We start from the raw sequence: 22,439 nt of genomic DNA, 5'->3' as shown, positions 1-22,439 counted from the left end.
TTCTTAAACTTTCGATATTTCCAATTTTCACTTAACCGGATTTTATGAGTAGAAAATTGTTTATATATCAGTCTGGCAACAGATAAGAGTAATACAAATAGACAGTTAGATATATAGATTGCTTGATTGATAAACGGACATACACACAGATAGGTAGATGAATTTAGAGACAGATTATTGGATAGATTGCTGCGTATATTTAATTTGTATTGTGTGACTGAGGGCAGGGGTTTGGGCCTGTATAAATAATGTCTTTTTGTAAACAGCATACTTAATAGCTATTTTTTGTTTATGGTTTTATATTGTATATTAAGATTATTATTATCATTATTATTATTATTGGTAGGTAAACATGTACACATGGATTTGAGTTCGGGACATCGTTTTTCCGTCGGGAATTTCTTTTGTAATATATAGTTCCCACGCTCTTTACTAAACCTTTAGTAATAGACCTATCTTGTTGACAACTTAATTTCTTCTGGATATGAACTTTTGGCCATCGTCCTGGTTCTCTTCTTGCATTTTAAGTTTTAACATAAGTTTGAGGTAAACAAAAAATATTGTATTCCTATATAGTAAATCAGTCTTTAAGCTGTGTTCAGTTTTAATTTGGGATGATTTATGTATTTAAGTCTAACACTGGATTTAAACAGTGCTCATTAATACGCTTAAATCACAGTTTTGGGATTATTGTGAATTAATTTCGAGACGTTTTGGATTATATCATTGTGATACACGAAGACTGTAAGCACACCAACACTATTCCAAGCTATCTGTATTGTAGCACATTCAAGATTGGAATTCATTCGTAACACCACCGGAGTTCATTAGGAATACTCTATATTTTCAGAACCATTTGGTAATTAATTCACAATACTGTACTTTTTTCCCCTGAAATTTCAGTTTGTGTTCGTGGGAAATTAACTATTTATCATATTTTACTAAACTTGTTGGTTTTCGCTCTTTTCTATTATTAAAAGACTCCAGAGTCGTAACAGGAAATTGGGGGCATTCTTCAAAATATTTCAGAAAGACTCAGTTTGTTTTTTAAATTTAAATTCACTTTATTTCGTAAATTCTTTTGTCCCTTGCATTTTAATTTCACACATCTGAGAAATTTTTAGGATGAAACCAACAATTTCATCTAACGTTGAGAACGTTATTTTAAATCCTGTCCAGGATTATTTAGCGCTTTGTGGACAGAAATTTCATCCCGAAATGATGGAAATAGAATTAAGAAGGCCTCAGCTTCAGAACGAAATGAGAGAGAGAGAGGCAAATAAAAAGAGAGAAATAATAAATGCAAATGCAATTGAAAGTTTAAAAAACATTGTACTGGCAAAATGTGCTTGCTTCCTCCTTTACAAACAACTTCAGGTTTTGATTTCATCAGAAATATCAAGTTAATATCCTCTTTTCAGGTAAAAGAAGTTGATCGCTAATTCTTCTTTTTGAGAAAATTGCTACAAATTTGAATAGCCAAAATGCCAAATATTTTCAGAGGCAATTTCTTTGAGGGAAATTAAAAATTAAACCATAATAAAGCTTTGATAAGGTTTCATTTGACATGTTTTGACAACTTAAAATGTTCTGGAAATGAAATTTTTTACTCTGATTATAGTCCTCTTATTGTGTCTTATGTTTTAAGATCGATTCGAAGTAAATACAGTTATTTTATTCGTATGTTGTTCTTTTAGTTGTATTCAGTTTTAAGTTTGGAAATTTTTGTATTTAATTATATCACTGGAATTACATGGTACCCATTAATACGATTCGGACTATATCACTTTTTGGAAACTATTGTGAATTCATTTAGAGACATTTTGATTACATCATTGTTATTCATCAAGATTGTTATCACATCAACGCTATTCCAATCAGTTAGTACATCAGCACTGGAATTCATTCAGAATACTTATATTTTTGCAATTCTGAAAGAACGTTTATGACCATTTGGGATTTAATTCACAATACCGTACGTTCTTGTTTGATTTTCACTTGTATTGTATAGAAACGTGTTGGTTTTCGCTCTTTTCTGTTACTTAGTATACGACATTAGAGTTGTAACACGATAAATGGAAGAGTGAACGGAATAAATATTTAGATAAATGGCAAACATGAATAACCATGTGTACCATAAATGCATATACATATGTAAGCATGGCTCTCATTCGGTGGTTATATGTTTTAATATATAGGTCAAGCAATCCAATGAAGAATGAACAATTGTATCTACTTATACCTCCACCCATCTTAAAGTCGAAATTATTTTCTTGACCTGTTTCCAACCTCCTCGGTCGTGTGAAGCAGCATATCAATGAGCGACTGGTAATTATATTGCTCAAAGAGGGTTGGCGACTATCGTACTACTTTTGCGCATTAAATGCTTGCAGTGGAAACTATCAACCAGTAAGTACAGACTGTCTTGTATCCTATATTTAAAGGTGGTAAGAAACCCCAAGGGATATTCCTAACCATTGTTTGTACAACTATACGGTTATGTATGCTGATAACTCAAATGAAACATTAGCGCTGAGAGTGTATCTCGACGGCAGATTTTAACCGTCCGTGATAAAATGTGCTATCTACGTTAATATCATACAGTATATTGTTTTAGTAATTTGACATCAAACATCTATTTAGGAACACCATTTTTAAGTAATTGTGATACCTTGTGGAGGTGAGTGTGCGATCCATCTATCTAGAAAGCATAGTAATTGCGAAGATATGTGTCAAAATATAACTGTAATTACGAAGCCATACGTCCAAATAAAACATAAATGCAAGAAATCAGTTACGTAAAAGCAAGAAGGACCCATTACTAAATTAACTTGAAAGTCCCATAGAGTGACGGTATATAACTTCGGAATTTAGAGCCATATCGTGAAAACAAAGAAAATATGAAATCATTTTCGACAGCAGTTCATGGACTATTTAGGACATGCTGCCTCTGGAAAATTAAAAAATTTTATGTAGTGATGTATTCTATTAAAATTGTTAATTAATTTTGTAACTGACACACGCGAGGGATGTGATTTTGAAGTAGATCTGGCTTATTAAGCATAAATACAAAAAAAAAAAACAAAAAAAAAAAACAACAACTCGCATCTCAGACGTATACCCTAACACGCACATTGAAAATTAATACGCATGTCATGTAACGGCTTGTAAAACTCTCTTATCCTGCAGAAGTACGTAATTTTTTGTCAACTCCGAGAATTCGGGAAAGTTTTGCATTTTTTTTTATACCTTAGGAAGAGCCGTGATCTTTAAAAAAGATATATTGTGTGTTGCAGTCGTAAGACACCCTTGCACAAAGGTTTGCTTTACACAATAAATCCAACTTTTTTGCAATTCGAATATGCTTGAAAAGAGTGACGAGACACTCAAAATAGTTCTGTGACAAATAAAGGTCTGGAGATTAGCATGTCTTGTACTTTGCCAATACAAGATTAACAACAGCACTGGAACTCCAACAAGTTTGTGTTTCTATAACACATTTACCTCACAGCAGACAAAACTGTCCAAATCCCCCAAACTTTAACACGGTATAAAAATTGTACAAATTGCTAACATGGCATGAAGATCTTGTCATGCCTAGATTCATGGATTCATCTGTTAGTGCATATACGCATTCATACCAATTTTTCACACGAAAGGTTTGATAAAGTTGAAAAAGTTAAAATATGTGTTACAAAGTAAGTCGTTACGGTGATGGCCTGAAACTCTAACCAAGTCATATATATGTGAATACAAATAGACCAGTTAAATAGGCCTGTCACATTTCATTTGTCTGTCTCAAATTAGATTTGTTTTACTGTGCTAATAAAGCTAATATGAAAAAGGAATATGTACCAAAAAATCAAAATGCGCAAAAAAAATTTGACAATTGCTTTATAACCTATTCTGGTCATCGACATGTAAAAACCAATGTGCTAACAAGGCTTTTAAAAAAATCTTATTTTAGTCCCAAAATGTTTAAAATTGCGTAATAAGTTGAGAAATTGCTGTAATATGCTGAGAATTATATATGGTTATATACTTATGACCATAATCAAGGACTCAAAAGTTCATGGCTTTATTACAATACATTTTATGTTATTGCGCTAAATAGATTCGTCACGGACTTGCGAACATACCAACTTTAGGGATGGAGAGGAGTAATGTATTATATTCCCTTCTGTTATCATTGTGGAGGTAAAAAATGCTTTGATCAAGTTTTGATGGGTATTTTTATGCAATTAAGGTCCAATTGTTTTTTTAATTGGAGAGACTAAAATAACACTATAGAAAGAAATCTTTCAAGTTCATTGCAATTCAAGCATTTGACTTAGGCTTTCAGTTTTAAGAGTATTGGTTGGTGCAATTGAAACTTTTATGTAAAAATAAAAATATATGGTTTTATTAAAACACACACACACACACACACACACACACACACACATACACATTCACAGAGGACGGAAAGCTGAGAACGAAGCCGACCACCCAAGCAGACAGCTCAGTGCTATACGGATTTCTGATTGGTTAAGCGGATTTTTGACTGCCAGGAGACTTTTCAGTACTGTGTTGATTTTTAACTGTTTGCAGGTGTCATGATAGATACTAAAAAAGATTCTTTTTATGACAGAGGGTATAGAATTAAATACTTCATTCCCTTCTCATGTCTGTGTCAATGTAAACACAAACCTTGCTAAGTTTCAGTCTCACAAAATATACCCTCGCCTTCCCTCATAGCTACTGCAAAGTTTTAAAATGAAGGCAACGATTTAATCTTGGAATCCCAGATAGATAGATAGATAGATAGATAGACAGTTTGATAGATAGATATAGATAGATAGATAGATAAATAAATAAATAAACAGATATAAGAAAAGAAAAGCAATCAAAGCTTCTTATTTTATTGTCAAATTCAAATATCTTATCAACAATTTATATATAAAAATCTGATGAAATGGCATTACAGACAAGAGATAAATTAGAGCATTAACACAACTATGTGATGAAATGGCATTACAGACAGGAATTAAATTAGAGCATTAACACACATATGTGATGAAATGGCAGTACAGACAGGAATTAAATTAGAAAATTAACACACATATGTGATGAAATGGCAGTACAGACAGGAATTAAATTAGAACATTAACACACATATGTGATGAAATGACTGTACAGTCATGGGGATAAATTAGAGCATTAACACACACAACAGTACATAATTAGTTAACTTAAAGGTTATGATTGTCGAATAACACGTAGAAGTGAGATAGTGATTATTCAACTGTACATATATTGTATAGATGGCAATTATATACTAATATTGTAACGAGACTAATACGAGAAGAAGAAAAAAATCAATATAATTGGATTTGTGGACCAATTGACATATCGTGATCTTTGAATAGGCAGTTTTACAGCACACGATGAAAAGTCAAATTAGTCTGCAAAGCAAATTTGAATCGCATTGCATCGAATACCCGGAGATCATGAAGTATCAAACATATTACAATATATTGTATTTTTTTCTTCGTTTCGCATGGTATTTGAGTTACAATGAGATCACATGTTATACAGTATATCTATACGGGTGCAACATACTGCAATCTTGTTTCTTGAATGGAAACGGTTTCTTTTGTCATCTTCGCGACTCTTGAAACATTCGATATTTCTGTAGGGGATTGATTTCCTGAAATAGTTTCAATAGAAGTCAGTATTTATTCTTTTTAAACCATATAGAATAAGAGAAGTTATCATATTCGAAAGATCTTCTGTGTTTCTCAATAGACAGTCTTAATGGGTACAATGCTCCTTAAAGCTGTTTAGATGAATAGATGAAATTACAGAGAAATGACCAATTATTTAATTACGATTTCTGCAATCGACCTTGATTAAAATCCCGCTCTTTCGGATTTTCAGACTATTTAAGCAATAGTCCGAGTTTTGGAAAGACGGAAGATTAGCTCATATTGACGATCGATGACAAACTTTAATCCGATTCCCAATGCTAGTAACACATTACTTATACAAGCTATTCCTTGTTTCATAACATAACTGTTTCACAGACAAATATATGTAGCTGTACAGTTATAAACCGAATCAGTAACTAATCACGTATTTCCTGAATTTCAAAGCATACTCTCTCTCTCTCTCTCTCTCTCTCTCACACACACACACACACACACTGACGTCGTGTATATTTATTCTTTAATGCACGCTGACGTAAATAAGCATATATATTCATAAATACATTCGTATTAGTACATTGGTCCTAGCATCTCTGAATCTCTAGAATACATCAGGTGAAATGTGCATAGTAAGTTCCCTAACTTAATATCGTATTTTAAAAACGTATACTGCAAATATGATAGTTTCGGATTAAGACATATTTCAAATTAATACAGCTACACTAAAGTGGATCAGAAATCTAATTAAAAACCCCCATTTTCTGTACGTATAGTCTAAACTTCCAACCAAGACATATAACATGCACAACGAACACAAACTACAGGCTTTCAAATTTTAAACATATTAGATCTATAATGGCTGATAATATTGAATATGTTAGACAGTTACCGGGTATCAGAAACTGATTTGAAAAATCATAGACAATTTAATTATAAATACCTTGCAACACGAAATCTGAAAATCTATACCCATCTCCAGCTGAGAACACAAACGATTCTGTACACATTACATATAAAGCGTTTCGTCTCATCAGGTGCAAATATTAAGAGGATATATGCCCCCTACGTCAGTTTATGGTACAAAAGTGCAGTTGCATTAGTTGATAACTGATGGGAAGATGTCCATTGGACAGAACATAATCATGTGATCAGACCCAGTTGCGTTTATTTCTGTATAAACTGTACGGAGAACTACTTTATACTAACTTCTTAAAATAGAGTCACTCGAAAAGCAACTAACGTAAACACTGAACTGAAAGGCATACCCACTGCATACCTTTAAAACGAAATAAAAACGGCGGGTTTAATTTTATGTAGAAAATTGTATAAATTGATTTGACAGAATCAAAGAACACGTCTTTATTATTTTTCTGAATATAAATAATTCTTTCTTTGACTAGATTTGACCAAGGAAATCTTCGAAGCTCAGAACATGCAAAGAACACTGGGGTTACAGCACTTTCACTGCAGCTCATTACAAATGAATTTAAAACTGTAGGTAAATGGATATAGTCATTGGGAGGATGGGGGGTTCGAATACAAACATTATAATAATTGGATTAACAGTCCTACAATATAAGATGCCGACCTTGATATTTACGATATGGACGCGGGTGGAAGATCCGCTACCCACCGTCTAACTGTCAGTGTCCATGTCTTGCACTGTTTGACAATTGGACCTCCATCACTGTAATCATTTACCGATAGTCTTAATTTTTTCTGAAAGTAGCCCCTGTAGGTAGCCTAAACTGTTAGTCAACACGAGAATAGATTTAAAGACGCAAAAATTGGTTACTCACGTGTTTGGACAAAAAGTGTAAGACCAGTGGAACGTTCAAAACCTTAGATCGACTACCATTGGTAGAATTCTTTGTTCGATATTGACGTAGCTATTACGCTGCTGTTCTATAAATAGTAGCAGCCGCAGCAAGGAATCATACGCTTAAACAGATATGAAATATACTATTTTAAAGCAATAAAAAATAAAACTATAAAAATTGCAATTATAAGAATTTAAGGTTGTTTTTCTGAGTTTATCTTGGTATAAACTGTCAGTTGCCGATTCACACAGCTTACATAATGCCCTTCGGGCGTTGTTTGCTGTGTGATTCGGCAACTGACAGTTTATACAAACAACATTAAACTCTTAATTCAACGTTCTAAAACCGCTTAATGAAAGCTTCCAATTGGAATACATCTTCGAATTACTTCAGTGTAGTGATACAGCGTAAATAGGGAGCAATCACTGGAAAATTGCAGAGAACTCACTTACACGCTAACGTAAGCTACGTAAAAACTGAATCTTTGTTATAAGTTTACGGAGTTACTGGCTCAAGTCAGTAAAAGAAAGTTCTCTATTGAATTCATGCTTGTAAAAAGAACGTTGTCCCAGTAGAGTCGCCCGTGATGTGAGCAGTAATTGTGTCTGATGTACACCTGACATCATTTTCATTTGATACACACGCAGCCCTCAACGCCTGCACACGTTTCCGTTGTGTGCGAGTCAAGGCCCTCGGACGCAAATAGTCCCCAATTTGAACTACTTTCAAGCCACAACCACACGTTCATTAATAGCAACGTAAGCAATAGTCCGAGTACATTGAAAGAGAATGACTTCAATTTTTGCATTAAAATGTTTCAGGAATAATATATAAAGGTACAAGTGTAGGTATTTCTTTGAGTGTTGAAAATGTTGTCCAGTGCTGCACCTAACATTTTATTTTGTATGTCCGTCAAAAACTATCCTGTTTTGTAAGTATCACTACAGTTAGTTCCAAGTCTTTTTCAACGAATCGAAGTTATTTGGCTCACTTCAGAAAGAAACGTGGATGTTCTGAATGACGTGCCCTGAGTCGCCATTAGTTTTCATCACTATGCAATAAATAAGTGAAATAAAAACAAGGCACCCCAAATCTTGCCAGTGTGGACGAATATTACAAAAACAATTTAATTATGAAAATAAAGCATGCCATTTCATATCTTCCAGGCAATGAAAATTAAGATGTATATCAGTAAGGAAGAATGTTGAAAGAACAATTTATAGTATATCATCATAGTTATTGACGTCACGTACATTATGAAGTCATAATATCGCTGTCAACACTTTCTCAACGGATAGGATCAAAACGAATCCACTTAATGAAAACGAATTGCACAGGGACATTGTTTCTACCATTGTTCCTGTTTTTCTACACACTGATATTTTCATATATATTCAATGGCGGCTACGGTAATATGTACGAGATGTATTTACAATCATTGGCGAAAAGGTCTGAGCGTACGCGGATTGCAAAATTTCCAGAAAATCAACGCAAGTTGATTCAAACCAGAGATAGATATAAAGCATGCTTTATGTCCAAAACTTATCTAATGAATATTTTGCCAGTGGAATGAAAGAAAGAAAAATTTTACAAATTGGAAATAGAGAAATTATGTAATGTCTTCCGGTGTAAAAATATTTTGACCTTAAATTAAATTCTATCCATTTCAGCTCTGGGACTTCTTCGCTGTTGCAACTGGTGCTTTTCTATGAAACTTTATTGCAATCAACGACGACATGAATAACAAGTAATGGGTGTATGGTAGGGTTAGATGCGTCTTCGAAACGTTTATTAATATTTTCTCCTGGTAGTTTTCTTGCAGACCAATACAAATTTTGATATCGTGAAAAAAGTTCGTTGACACCACATCAGTCGAATTAGGCATATAAATGTATGTTTTCTCTTCAATCGTGTAATTGTTTTACTGTCAATGGAGTCACATTGTGTGAAACGTGTTACTTTAAATCCCCAGCAAAAGCACAGCGGCGTAATACATCCCTAACCAGTTCGCAACGATCTAGTTTTGTCACTTTGCTACTCACGTGTGCTTTTAAGGAAAATATAGCCAGTAAACGAGAGTGAAAATTCATAGCAGTATTAAGTGTACCATGCTGGAAGTTCAGTTCAGAATTTGCAACTTTTATAACACAAACAGGCACACTTTTGAACCTATCCAAGTTCTGAGGATTATAGTACATTTATTAAATTGTTTGAAATTGAATGATTTGAAATCGCAACACTAGTGTTCTTGTTTTCAATCTAACTAATTGTAATTTCGTATCATCTCTATTCTTTTGAAGAAATTAAGTCCCTAGTCACTAGCTCTCTATTGCTTCACTATTAACATTTTGCCACGATCACTGGCACGTTCTTTGAAGTAAAGAATCGTTAACTGTAGCAGCCAATGCCTCGGAATGCTCCCTCGCTCGTCGTCTCAGTTCGGCTACACTCGATGTGCGGTTTTCGTGACCCGGATGTAATGAACCACAGGGGTTTCTTAAACCACAGCACGCACACATGGGATAGTGGTATCCTGAAATAGAAGCACTGATTAAATAATTTGTCCAGAGAAACAACAATTCTGGGTCTGAAGATCAAATAAAGAGTAGTGTTTATACTACACTATGAAGTAAAACAAAATTTTAATGGAAATTCTTTGTGCAAGTTTCTACTGGAACGGAATAAAGATGTCTCATTTCAAGTTAATACATTTGCTAGCATCTGTGCTTCAAACATTGGTGGTAATTCAAATTTTGAGGCAGATCCTGAAGAATTGGAACCAAGCCTTATTCAGAGATACATTTCACAACATTTTTTTGTATCCTAAAAGAACGGGCTGAAACTTTTGCTGAGAGCTTGGTCTCCCTCGAGTGTCATATGTAGTAAAGCATCGAAAACTCGAATCTTGCGCGCTGAAATGTTTTGTTCAAGTTTTGAGAACTTTATGGGGTTTTTTTTTGACGTGGCAGATAGGAAAACGTGTAAAACTCAGATTGAAGGAATCATTCAAGTAAAGCCGGATATTCGAGTAATGCTGGGTAATCGAGCGAGCGATCCTTGAATCATTAGGCCGGTTAGTCTTCCGCAATGGAACATTTTTGCATTTGCTATCCAAAAAAGGTAATGAATAGTTTCTAGCTAAAACGTAAAATGAGGGTATATAAATTTATATATTTAATGTGACATAAACGAATAAACGTGCATTTTTGTTCAAAGATCGTTCTGATATAATAATAACTAATCATTTTTATATCATTACATTATAATTAGACTGCCACAGTGTAAAGTATGTTTAATGGACATTGTTTATGATCGTAACACTGAATTATATCAGTAAATGAAATTAAAACCTTAAAATTAAATTCCAGTTCAAGCTTTTAGGGACTAGAGTATGTCTGCAAAAGAACCCTTTCATGTGTGTAATACTGCAGTAATGAGATTGCCTTAAATTTAATGTAACAGAATGAAGTTAGAGAAATGTTCCATTATATTCAACTTTTATCTAATCCATACATTTGCAGTATTACTAAATAAATTTACTTCCGGATCGGAGCATTCTCGTAAGAGAGGCATCAAACCCATGTAAGACCTGCCATTGTGGGTTATAAAAATATATACTATTTTAAAGCTAAAATGTTGAAGATATACGCTCTACAAGCACTAATAAGAGTTAACACAGTCTTATGTAGAAATGCATTCTCAACGTGATAATTAAAAGAATAAATGTTCTTTATGATAGCTAAACTCTTAAAGCACGTGCCAGTATTGTCAAATTACATTTCACTGTGAATGTCCTAGGTCCAGGATAACAATGGAACACCCCCGCTAGAGTTAAATGATTAAAAGCTATGCACTCACGGGACATCATTTTTACCTTTGAAGGCCGGGTGTGGAAACTGGGGAAAGATCGGTCTTGGACTGAAATAGTTGTCTAGGTATTGCTTGTAGTTTGACCTGCAACGAAGAAGTAATTAAGATAAAATGTTTTATACAATATTAATCAACAAATTTTGCAGGATACAAGCCTTCCGCAAATTTCCAATAAGTTCCTTTGGACAATATTTTTATGTCCTGCTAAAGTCTCAGCAGCTCTGTCTCACTTACACTGCCGAGCGAGAAACTAAATTAAAGCAATATATTAAAATAAAAATGTAATTATTAGTGATTAAAAAGTTTATTTGTTAAACAAAATTTGTAAACTACTTTGTGGACATGCCAAAGCAAGTAATACGTGAGAAAAGTTCTCTACATATATCGAGAAAATAGGAATGCTTCTCCTTGACTCGATAATGCCATTTTATCAAATTGTAACCCACCCACCTTTCCGAATTTCACATTCGAGCTGATTCGTTGAGATATTTTATTTTTATTCAGCAATTTATTCCGGAAAAGTGGAATTAGTGGATCCAATATCTTAAGATGAACGATAACACCTTTACAAATTGAAACAAATAACATGATATTGTTTCTTTTCGAGTTTCGAAAACTAACCTTTTGCATACTTAAAATATTATATTATCTTCGCATTTACGGGAAATGACCAAAAAGTATTGTCTAGATAATCAGAAAATTATCCGGAAGAAACCAGACTCGAGCCTGGTTATTATCCAATAAATAAAATAACAATTTAAATTTGTTTCATCATAAATATTTTTTGCATATTTGGACACATACTATACAGTCTATATATACTAATTATCGCCATGGTCCAGCTCGTCTGCAGTTGACTGAAAAAGTTTCAAAATGTTTCGTTAACGCTTTTTGTAGGAAACTGCCTATCCCCAAAATTTTATATTTTACAGAAATATGCAATCACCCTATTCCGTTACAAAAGAAAGCTTAAAAAATACAATCTTAATCATAATTTCTACGATGGTAGAGAAAAGGTTGAGTTAATCTTTGCACTGATACAAACCAGAAGGAATTAAATGCCCAGGCGTCGACCCCATGTTAAGTTAGTATGCTTCGTACGTCAAAACGAGACACAGAATCAGTACTTTTTTAACTTTATCTCATTGTTTTCTTTTACTGCTTGCACAAACTGCTTGGTTCCAGGGTTATCCTCTTTTGAATTTTACTGAAATCATTATGACGTGAACAAATATTAAAATTTCACAAGAGCGGTCCGATCTCTGTACAGTCTGTAGCTAGTTGCAGTTTTTTTAATGATATCAGGTCAAAATGGAAGCGGCATTCTTGTGTCAATCATTTTATGGTGGCAATAGCGTATCGAGTGCACAGCACTTTCTAGGGAGCAGTTCGTTAATTTTGTAATCATTACGACGAGCACCGCATTATCTGAGAAAAAGAAGAAGAAAAAGAAGAAGGAAAAAGAAAAGAAAAAGAAAAAAAAACAAAACAACAAAACAAGCACAGATGCGAAAAAAGACCTGTGGTGCTCACGATGACGTACAGTTGCTCAGGCTATATTTCTCTCATTTTTAGCAAATGAGGGCGGTTTGGGCTTAGCAACAGAACCAGAAAGTATCACTTTATTCTTAGCTAATAGAAAAACGTATGTCGTCTACATTAGATTCTCTTTTACTGTTAGGAAAATATTATTTGAAAATGTCGATTCTATCATTGGTAAAGTGATAATTGTATTATTCTTCATCAAAGTAGATTTACAAAGTTATTTGAAAACTGATAATTGAACTTACCCGTCCAAAATCGGGAAAAACGGTGGCCGTGCCATGGCATGATTGTTAAGAGCCAACAATGTCTGGGTAAAGGAATGTTGCATCATGGGTTTGGAATGGAACATGAATTCAGGACGCATGCCGCCACTGACATGCAGATTGAGTCCAGAACTGTTTGTAGGTGTTGGGGATGGGATGGAGGACACTAATGATGACGCGGAATCTACCTGTTGGATCCTTTCTGGTCGAGGTAGAATGTTCGTCGCTGGGATTTCTTTCTCTGAATCCTCTTCCATTTTCTCTTTTTGAGATGCGGAAACATTTGAAGAAGATGGCGACGGTCCTTTGTCTCTTCTTTCGTTTCTTTTCTTCTCTGAATATTTAATTTGACTTTCATCGGACTCTGACTTATTATTACTCTTATTTACAGGTAATGGTTGAATATCGATCTCTTGATCGTTAGCATCAGTTTGGTTTTCATTTCTTCTGTCGGGTGAAGGAGGCTTGGTGTCTTTCAAGTTAACTTCATTGCTCTCTTGCATTGTTTGTTCTTGACAATCACTTTCTACAATGTCTTGTCGTGAATCCGATTTTTTTGCACACTCCTCTGTGTCTTCGTCATTTTCAGAATCAATTTTCTCTCCTTCATCCTTTTCCACGTCAGAATTGTATTCATTTTCATTTTGATTTTCATCATTGCCACCTTGTGAAACAGGTTTTTGCTGCTGAGAAAATCGTTCGCTTTTTCTCCATTTCGCCCTTCTATTTTGAAACCACACCTGGAACATATAATTAGAACGAATGAGGCTGAGCAAATGTACACATACTTGCCATATTCTGACGCAATCTAAGAACTGTTATGTAAATATAATTTGAATTGCTGTTTTTCTTTTATTCATTATATGCTATTAGTTCCGTAAAACTGTACTTTGTACCTGACCTTGTCCAAAATCAAGTTCTTTGTCTACCTGACCAGAATCATTGATTTTTTCTTATGTTCTGTAAACAATAGATACATAGTTTATCTTTCCCTCTAAGTGTAGGTTTAATATTAGGATCATTATCAATTGAAATAACTATTTATCTTGATTTGAGTCACGGATATTTTGTTTACCATGTTCTTTATTATAATTTTAGTAACAAAATCTTCTAGAATGGAACCATTAAGTAATAGTTTTTCTTTGAAAATGCTAATTGTGACCTAGGTCAAGAAGTAGTGGGTTTTGTTTATCTAGAAATTATTCATTCATGCTGAAAGATCTTGAAGCAAAATCAGTTCTATTGTTGTATTTAGTATTTCGATTTGGTCTAGAATTATTATTCAAAATATTCTTCTGTCTAAATACAAATTACTTAATAATAGACAGAGACATTAACTTGGAACAATAATAAATCCAAACAAGGAAAGTGTCGATTTTATTATTGTGATCCAAACAAAAGACTGTTGGCACGTCATTACAATTCAGGCCATAGGTACATTGGTACATTAGAGACTTCCGGCCACTGCAGGCACATCAACACCTTCAGCATTGGAAATTATTTTGAATACAACTAAAGTTTATTCAGAACTTTATTCATTAGGACCTGTGTAACAATTCTATGGTTATTTGTGATTTAACTATTTTCACTTTGTATTCTAATGAAATCAAGCATTTGTTTAATTTTATAAATTTGTTGGCTTTCGCTCTTTTCTATTATTTAGTTTAACACCATTGAGTCGTAACAGAACATTTAAAATAACTGGAAATAAAACCGTTTTTTAACGAACTTCGGAAATAATATTGTGCTCTAAATATTGTTATTAATTACTCATCTTTTTATTACCTTTTGACACTTCGAATCTAATCAATAACCAATGGCTGTACCCCAGCCATTTCTCATAGCATGGTTATAAAATGATTGAACAAAGTAAAAACTATCCTAGTTCATCTTCAAGTAATAGGTGGATTCCCCAATACACGTTCTGGTTTGATACCATCAGAATATTTTCTGTGTAATATGTTATGCATATTTAATTTGTATTGCGTGTTGACTTTTGTCAACTGTTAGACTCTTTGGTCTCAAACTAAGTAACAGAAAGAGCGAAAACCAACAAGTTTCATAAAATTCAATAAATAATTTATTTCTAATACAAAGTAAAAATGTTAAAACAACGGACAGTATTGTGAAATAAATACAAGTACTCCAAAACGTTGAGGACCGCTCTAGTGGCCTAGTGGCTATAGCGTCCGCCTCGGATGCGGGAGTTAACGGATTGGAACCCCCGCCGTGTCATTCCAAAGACTTATAAAAATGGTACTAACAGTTACTCCGCTAGGTGCTCTGCATTAAGAGGTTAGTGTTGGGACTAGTCGGCCTGGTGTCACGATAATGTGACTAGGTGGGACATGATGCGACATGACTGCGGTATGATGCGACAGTGCTAGACATCACTACAAACTGCCACACTGCAGACATCTCAGCGATGTGACTTCAAAATCGTTAAAGCAATGTTACAAATCCAAATAATACACACAGATATACACACACCCCTAAATGTTCAAGTGTATGAAGTTCCAACTGATTTCGAACGGTATTTCAAATAAATTCCAATAATGAATGAATTGATGTATATGTTGTCTCGAACGTGCTAATGAGTCAATGACCTGGAGTGTGATGATATGCTAACAGTCTTTTAGGTGTATTACAATAATATAAACCAAAATGTTCTTGTCTGAATTCACTATAATCCCTAAACAATGTTTCTGTCCAAGAATATTATTGAGCACTTCGTAATTCCAGTGAATAATAGTTGGTGTAAATAGATCCAGCCAAACTAAACAAACTGAACACAACAATAAGACTAATTCTGCTTCAGATGTTAATGCAAAAATGAATAATATTTCATGTAAACAACATTATATAAAAAGCTAATATACAGTAATAGATCTAGGATGTAGGTCAGTATCCTTTAGGAAACATCCAAAGTTGTATACATGTTTAGGAATTCCAAGTAAAAATCTGATGCCATAGACCCAGACCCAAATAAACAATTGTACTTCCATGATAATGATCTGAATATTTAATCCACACTCAAATTAATATTAGCTATTTAATATGATAGTACAAAAAAAAACGTTATAAACGTTAAACTAAAGCGTTATTTTGGGGTTATTGTGAATTCATTTAGAGACATTTTGGATTACATCATCGTGATGCACCAAGACTGGTGGCACGTCAACACTGTTGCAGGATATTAGTATATCAATATGTTCAAGATTGTAATTCATTCGGACTAATTATTTATTGAATTGTACTAAACTTGTTGGCTTTCGCTCTTTTTCGTTACTTAGTTTAAGACCATTGAATCGTAACAACTAAAACCATCTAACTATATCTTTAAGCCAGAAATCCGATTGAAAAGTATTTTCGTTAGACATAGAAGATCAAAAGTAATCGCACTGAGTACTTCATGCATTTTTAGGAATTTGAGAAGTCAACAACAAGAGACTTCTAGCGGAGAAGGTTGTCCTTATTTTAAGCATGCCATCATTTAGTCTTGATCAAATTGAACGCTTTGAAGCAATTAACTTAATTAACATAAGAGATATTCGATATATCAGAGGAGGCTATAAAGTCCCCAACGTCCCTAATCCTTAATTCGCACTGATAGAGATGGTTAATAGCTCTCGACTGCCTTATTCCACTGTGTCCATTAGGCAAGTGAATGTCGTCTGCACGGAAAGTAGATATCAAGTCCCTTCAGACCATGGGGAATTTCGGGGTATAATCTTATTTAATTCCTGACATTTATATTTCATTTAATTCAATACATAATCTAATCGAAGAGACGTGTATTGTGTTATGCAAACTGAATTAACTATTATCCAAAGTGCACCTGTGTCTCCGGCTACAATACACCTGGGAAAAGTCAGAAGATCTGTACTATCTCTCCCTGCATTTATTTTCTGCGTTTTACTTGCGGAGGCACATCCCGCATCTACGTCCATGCCTAAGCCTTTAATGAAGACCAATAGAGGTAGAAAAACTCATCGACTGTTTGCAAAACGCGATGTTATTATTAGCATACGGTTCGTAAAATCTCTATAATTAATTAGGACTGGGTACAGGGCCGTATTACACAGAACCGTATACAACGTTTCTCATCTTGACACCAAATTATAAGAAGCTAATCAGTTATTACCCCCAACATTGGAATTAATTTCATTAATCACATGTCGAGCTCTAATTTAATATATTTCTACTTTGATCTAATAATGTATCGAGTAAGTTTCATAAACCTTATTAGCAAACGCATTTACTACGGCCATAAATAAGGATATTTAGTGCTAATCCGTCCATGAATTTTGATAGTATGAACCCTGGGGACAAAGAATTTTAATAACTACTAAAGAGAGAGAGAGAGAGAGAGAGAGAGAGGGTGGTTTCTTGATGCATTAAGTTGTTCCTTTGTCATGGAAGCTCCGCGTGTCTAATAAAATCTGTAGCGACAAAGGTCGTGAATAGTTGTTTAACATGTATGTCAACGCGCAAAAGGCTATATCGTGCAGTTGGAGTACTCATGAACACGTCACTACGACCGACCTTGCCTGGTCTGGGCAGGATTCGAAACCGCATACTTCTGGTTGCGAGGCTGGCAAACTAGCTGCTGCGCAACCGAGGAGATCGTGAATAGACTGGAGATTATAATCTGAAATAAAACTTCCATGAAAGTGTTTTTCTAAATTACCTTGAAGTCGGTCATTCTCATCAGGTGATGACTGGGTATATGAGAACGTTCATATTTCAACTATTCGTGCAAGTTTATCAGGAATTTCGGTGAAACGGGGAAACTGGAACAAACACGGCAGTCTGGATACAATTTTGGAATAATATACATCTTTTCTCTCGTATTAGTTTATAATAAAAAACCCACAAAACTATGGTTATCAAATTATATGACCAAAAAGCCTGTTTTTATGAATCGCTTCATCTGCAACAGACTCGAAGGGAGAAAAAGTTTCACTCTATACCTAAGCAATAAATGACGAGGCCATGTCATCACCGAACAAATTTTTGCTCGTCTTGAGATTTTGCACACAGCACACGCATTTGATACCTTTGTTAATTTGAAGGAAAGAAACAGCCCGAAACACAAGAGGAAAAGATGTATGTTTTCTTCTATGCATTTACCAATTAAATATAATGAGGATACTCATTATTCCTTTGTTTTCGAGTCTTGAATAGGTTTTAATATTTATTTTAAAATGCTAACAATTGCACGTAAGGATACTTTTTTGAATACTTCAATCCACTGAAATGGAGAAAAAGAAAACCTGGTTATAAAAGCCATTTTCTTTTAATTTTAAGAACTAAATCTTACCTGCACTCTTGCCTCAGTAAGATTAATGCGCATCGCCAAGTCTTCTCGCGTAAACACATCCGGGTAGTGAGTCTGTGCAAAGGCTTTCTCGAGTTCTTCTAGCTAAAATAAATGTAAAGTCACTAAAAATAGGGCATATCATCGTTGTCAGTGACTAAACGTACATGATTTGTTTCTATCTGACATCCATTTACACCCATACATCACCTGCCAAACTCTACAACAACGAAACAAGATTTTAAGGCAAAACGCTTGATTAAGTACATTGGTTACATATTGTTTATCACACGCATAATGTGGTCTGAAACGGTAAAGAAATCGGGAAGACAGATATGTGGATTGCAAACCGAAATTAAATGACTATCAAATTTAATATGCACCGTCTGTCAGCAAACTAGACTACCAATACCTTAAAATCCCCGTTTGAATGCATGTATAATTTTAACTATCACCCAAAATCAAATTTGTTATACTCCCGATCATTATTTTTAAAAGATGTTACTCTCAGAAATTTTCAGATACGAGCGCTGTGTGATTACTCTATTGTATCCTTACTGCTGATAGTATCAATTCGCGCAAGAAATATATTAACAAAAATATAAGATCTGTCAATGTTTGGTAAGAAATTAATTTCACAAAAATAGAATACAACTGGAAACATTTTATGTAAATTATATATTTGTAAAATGTCATAAATTATTGTAAAATTTCGGAGCTCCTTTTTATCGATGTAATAGTGCTGCCGTGACCAACACTGACACGAGGATAAGGGCTATGCAATAATTTGATTACTTTTGCCTTTAGAACTATATGCTAAAAACATATACGTTTTGTGAAATAGATATAGGGAAATAGTTCAATCTCGAAGTAGAAAAGTTCTGAATTGTCACTAGCGACTAAGCTCTTTACAGATACTTACATGAGGATAAAAAATACTTTTGACTATTTGAACAGACAGAGCTGCGTTTTCTTTCTGTATAGTTTCATAATTATTCTTTCAGTTAAACTACTTTAATACGTTTCGAACGCTCACTTGTTGCAGTGTGAAAGTAGTTCTGTTTCGCCTTTGTTTTCTTCTGGAAAATGCATCTTCATGTAAATCACCATGGAGTCCATAGGCAGCGACTGAAATGGAGAAATGTGAAATTTCAAAACCTTGAAAATGACCATCATGGTAAGTAAGTTATAAATGATTATCTTTAAAAAAAAAGTTTAAAACCTTGGATTCGGAGTTTAAGTATGTATTTGAAAAACCATATATAACTAAAGTGAAACCAAGGATCTAACTATGCCAAAAGGTCGCTGGTTGTATCTTTCTTCTGTATGTATGTATGTATGTATGTATGTACGTATGTATGTATGTATGTGTGTGTGTGTGTGTGTGTGTGTGCGTGCGTGCGTGCGTGCGTACGTGCATGTATGTATGTATCTGTGTTTGTGTGTGTGCGTGCGTCCGTAGATAGGTAGGTAGGTATGTATATGTATAGTTATGTGAGAATACCTTTACTAAGTATGTGTGTATTAAAGTATATAATGATACACTATAACAACACATGATATACGATGCATATTACCAGCAATAAAGAATTGTACACAAAAATAATTGTTTTTGTCCACGGACGAACCAATTCAATTTCACGTGTTTGTGCAGCATGTTATACTCATTCACCGCAGCTACAACCATGTCATCATATTTTAATCACATTGTAAAATTATTATTGTTATTATTATTATTATTATTATTATTATTATTATTATTATTATTAGTAGTAGTAGTAGTAGTAGTAATTGTAGTAATAATATTAGTAGTAGTAGCAGCAGTAATAGTAGCAGTAATAGTAGTAGTAGTAGTAGTAGCAGTAATAGTAGTAGTAGCAGCAGTAATAGTAGTAGCAATGGTATTAGCAGTAATAGTAGTAGCAGTAGTAGTAGTAGCAGTAATAGTAGTAGTAGTAGTAGCAGTAGTAGTATATGTATATCAATGGTGTGGATATTTATGCTGTTGTTAGTTTAATTGTTATCAGTAGTAGTAATAAACGGATGATATTTTAATAAATCATGCAGTCGGACATATTCTTTTTACAGGATTAATATAATGTATTACGAGACACCCCCTCCCTTAATATCAACTCAAATAACTTAATTTGCATATTTCTTACGGTCATTTATAAAGTGAAACAGCTATAAAATAATTTGACATCACATTCTGACAAAGTGTGGCATTATCTGCTGTATTCGTTTCTTGTTGAGTTCTTGTGTAATGAACATTCCATATAAGCCACAGAGTTCTTGTATAATAAGCATTCCATCTAATCCACAGAGTACTTGTGTAATATACATTCCACCCATGCCACAGAATACATATTTAATAAGCATTTTATCTATGCCACAGAGTACTTGTGTAATAAGCATTATATCTAATCCACTGAGTATTTGTGTAATAAGCATTCCATCTATGCCACATAGTACCTGAGTAATAAGTATTCTATCTTATCCACAGGGTACTTGTTGTGTAATAAGCATTCAATCTAACCCACTGAATACTTGTGTAATAAGCATTCCATCTAATCCAATGAGTACTTGTGTAATAAGCATTCCATCTATGCCACATAGTACATGTGTAATAAGTATTCTATCTAATCCACCGGGTACTTGCTGTGTAATAAGCATTCAATCTAACCCACTGAGTACTTGTGTAATAAGCATTCCATCTAATCCAATGAGTACTTGTGTAGTAAGCATTCCATCTATGCCATATAGTACATATGTAATAAGCATTCTAATACACTGAGTACTTGTGTAATAAGCATTCCATCTATGCCACATAGTACATGTGTAATAAGTATCCTATCTAATCCACAGGGTACTTGTTGTGTAATAAGCATTCAATCTAACCCACTGAGTACTTGTGTAATAAGCATTCAATCTAACCCACTGAGTACTTGTGTAATGAGCTTTCTGTCTAATCTACAGAGTTGTGTAATGAGCTTTCTGTCTAATCTACAGAGTACATATGTCAAAAGCATTCCATGTAAAACACACAATACTTGTGTAATGTGTATAAGTAAGTCCTAATATTCAGTAACGCAGGAACTTTATAAAACAATCGATTAATTTTAATGCTATTTTAATGTATGAACCAACGCTAATAGGATTTATGAAATCTTGCAGTTTAATACAACAAATATATTTGTATAATGTTGGCTATAGGGAATGAAAGAGGCAAATTAAAAACTGTCAGTTTTTATGGTATTTATATGGTATTTACTACGATTTTGTGGGTGTTTTTAGACGTTTTGTTCTAACTACTCTTTTTTCTTCTTTATTCTCTTTCATTTTCTTTTTTCTTTCTATAGTCTTTTGCTCTGTTTTGATATCACGGTTCTGTCCGTATTTCCGTCATTCTGTCCATCACACAATCTTGCTAACACTACAAACCTGGCAGTTTTTGATCGATTGCCATGACGCTTGAAACGTATCATGATCCTCGTCTGAAGATGCGAACATCAACTAATCACTTAGCTTTACCAATGTTTCCCCTTTTTAACTTGAAGCTAAATGCAGAGAATAACAAACATTCGTAGACGCAGCGAGTTGCACAGATTTCAGTTTGCAGTCTACCGTGAGACTTGTCAGCTGTTACGTTTATCTTCTGAAGAAGAGCTAAAGGACAAATTATTTACTGTTTTTCGCTAGAGTAATTGCCCCTTTTGTCTTGGAGCCTTATATAGTGTGTGATAGAATATAATAGCACAACTAATTTCTGATTTTTTTTTTACATGTATAGTTTTATTTGCATCAGTGTGGTAGGGCTGTAATGCGGAAGAGGCGCTGATATATTTACATGAACAAATTACTCATCATTTCTCAATTTTCTCTTTCCTTACCTTCAGTCTTGTGATATCTTTATATTAAACAAATTTTATCTTGT

The 22,439-nt window shown here is 33.9% G+C and overlaps 1 protein-coding gene across 1 annotated transcript in view; it reads right to left on the bottom strand.

The window, feature by feature from the left end:
- Positions 1-9,844: 9,844 nt before the first annotated feature.
- Positions 9,845-22,439, bottom strand: part of LOC149802533 (uncharacterized) — a 28,684-nt gene continuing 16,089 nt past the window's right edge. The window contains exons 2-6 of the mRNA XM_089951528.1: positions 19,542-19,633; positions 18,509-18,610; positions 13,168-13,925; positions 11,382-11,461; positions 9,845-10,040 (exon numbers count right to left, since the gene is read on the bottom strand). Coding sequence (XP_089807654.1) covers positions 9,865-10,040; positions 11,382-11,461; positions 13,168-13,925; positions 18,509-18,610; positions 19,542-19,633 — 1,208 coding nt within the window. The 3' untranslated portion in view covers positions 9,845-9,864. The remainder of the gene's footprint in view (positions 10,041-11,381; positions 11,462-13,167; positions 13,926-18,508; positions 18,611-19,541; positions 19,634-22,439) is intronic.

Source organism: Sinohyriopsis cumingii, chromosome 3 (assembly GCF_028554795.1).
Source record: "Sinohyriopsis cumingii isolate HCF-2022 chromosome 3, ASM2855479v2, whole genome shotgun sequence".
NCBI classification, from domain to species: Eukaryota; Metazoa; Mollusca; class Bivalvia; order Unionida; family Unionidae; genus Sinohyriopsis; species Sinohyriopsis cumingii.
This window is presented reverse-complemented; position numbering and strand designations above follow the sequence as displayed.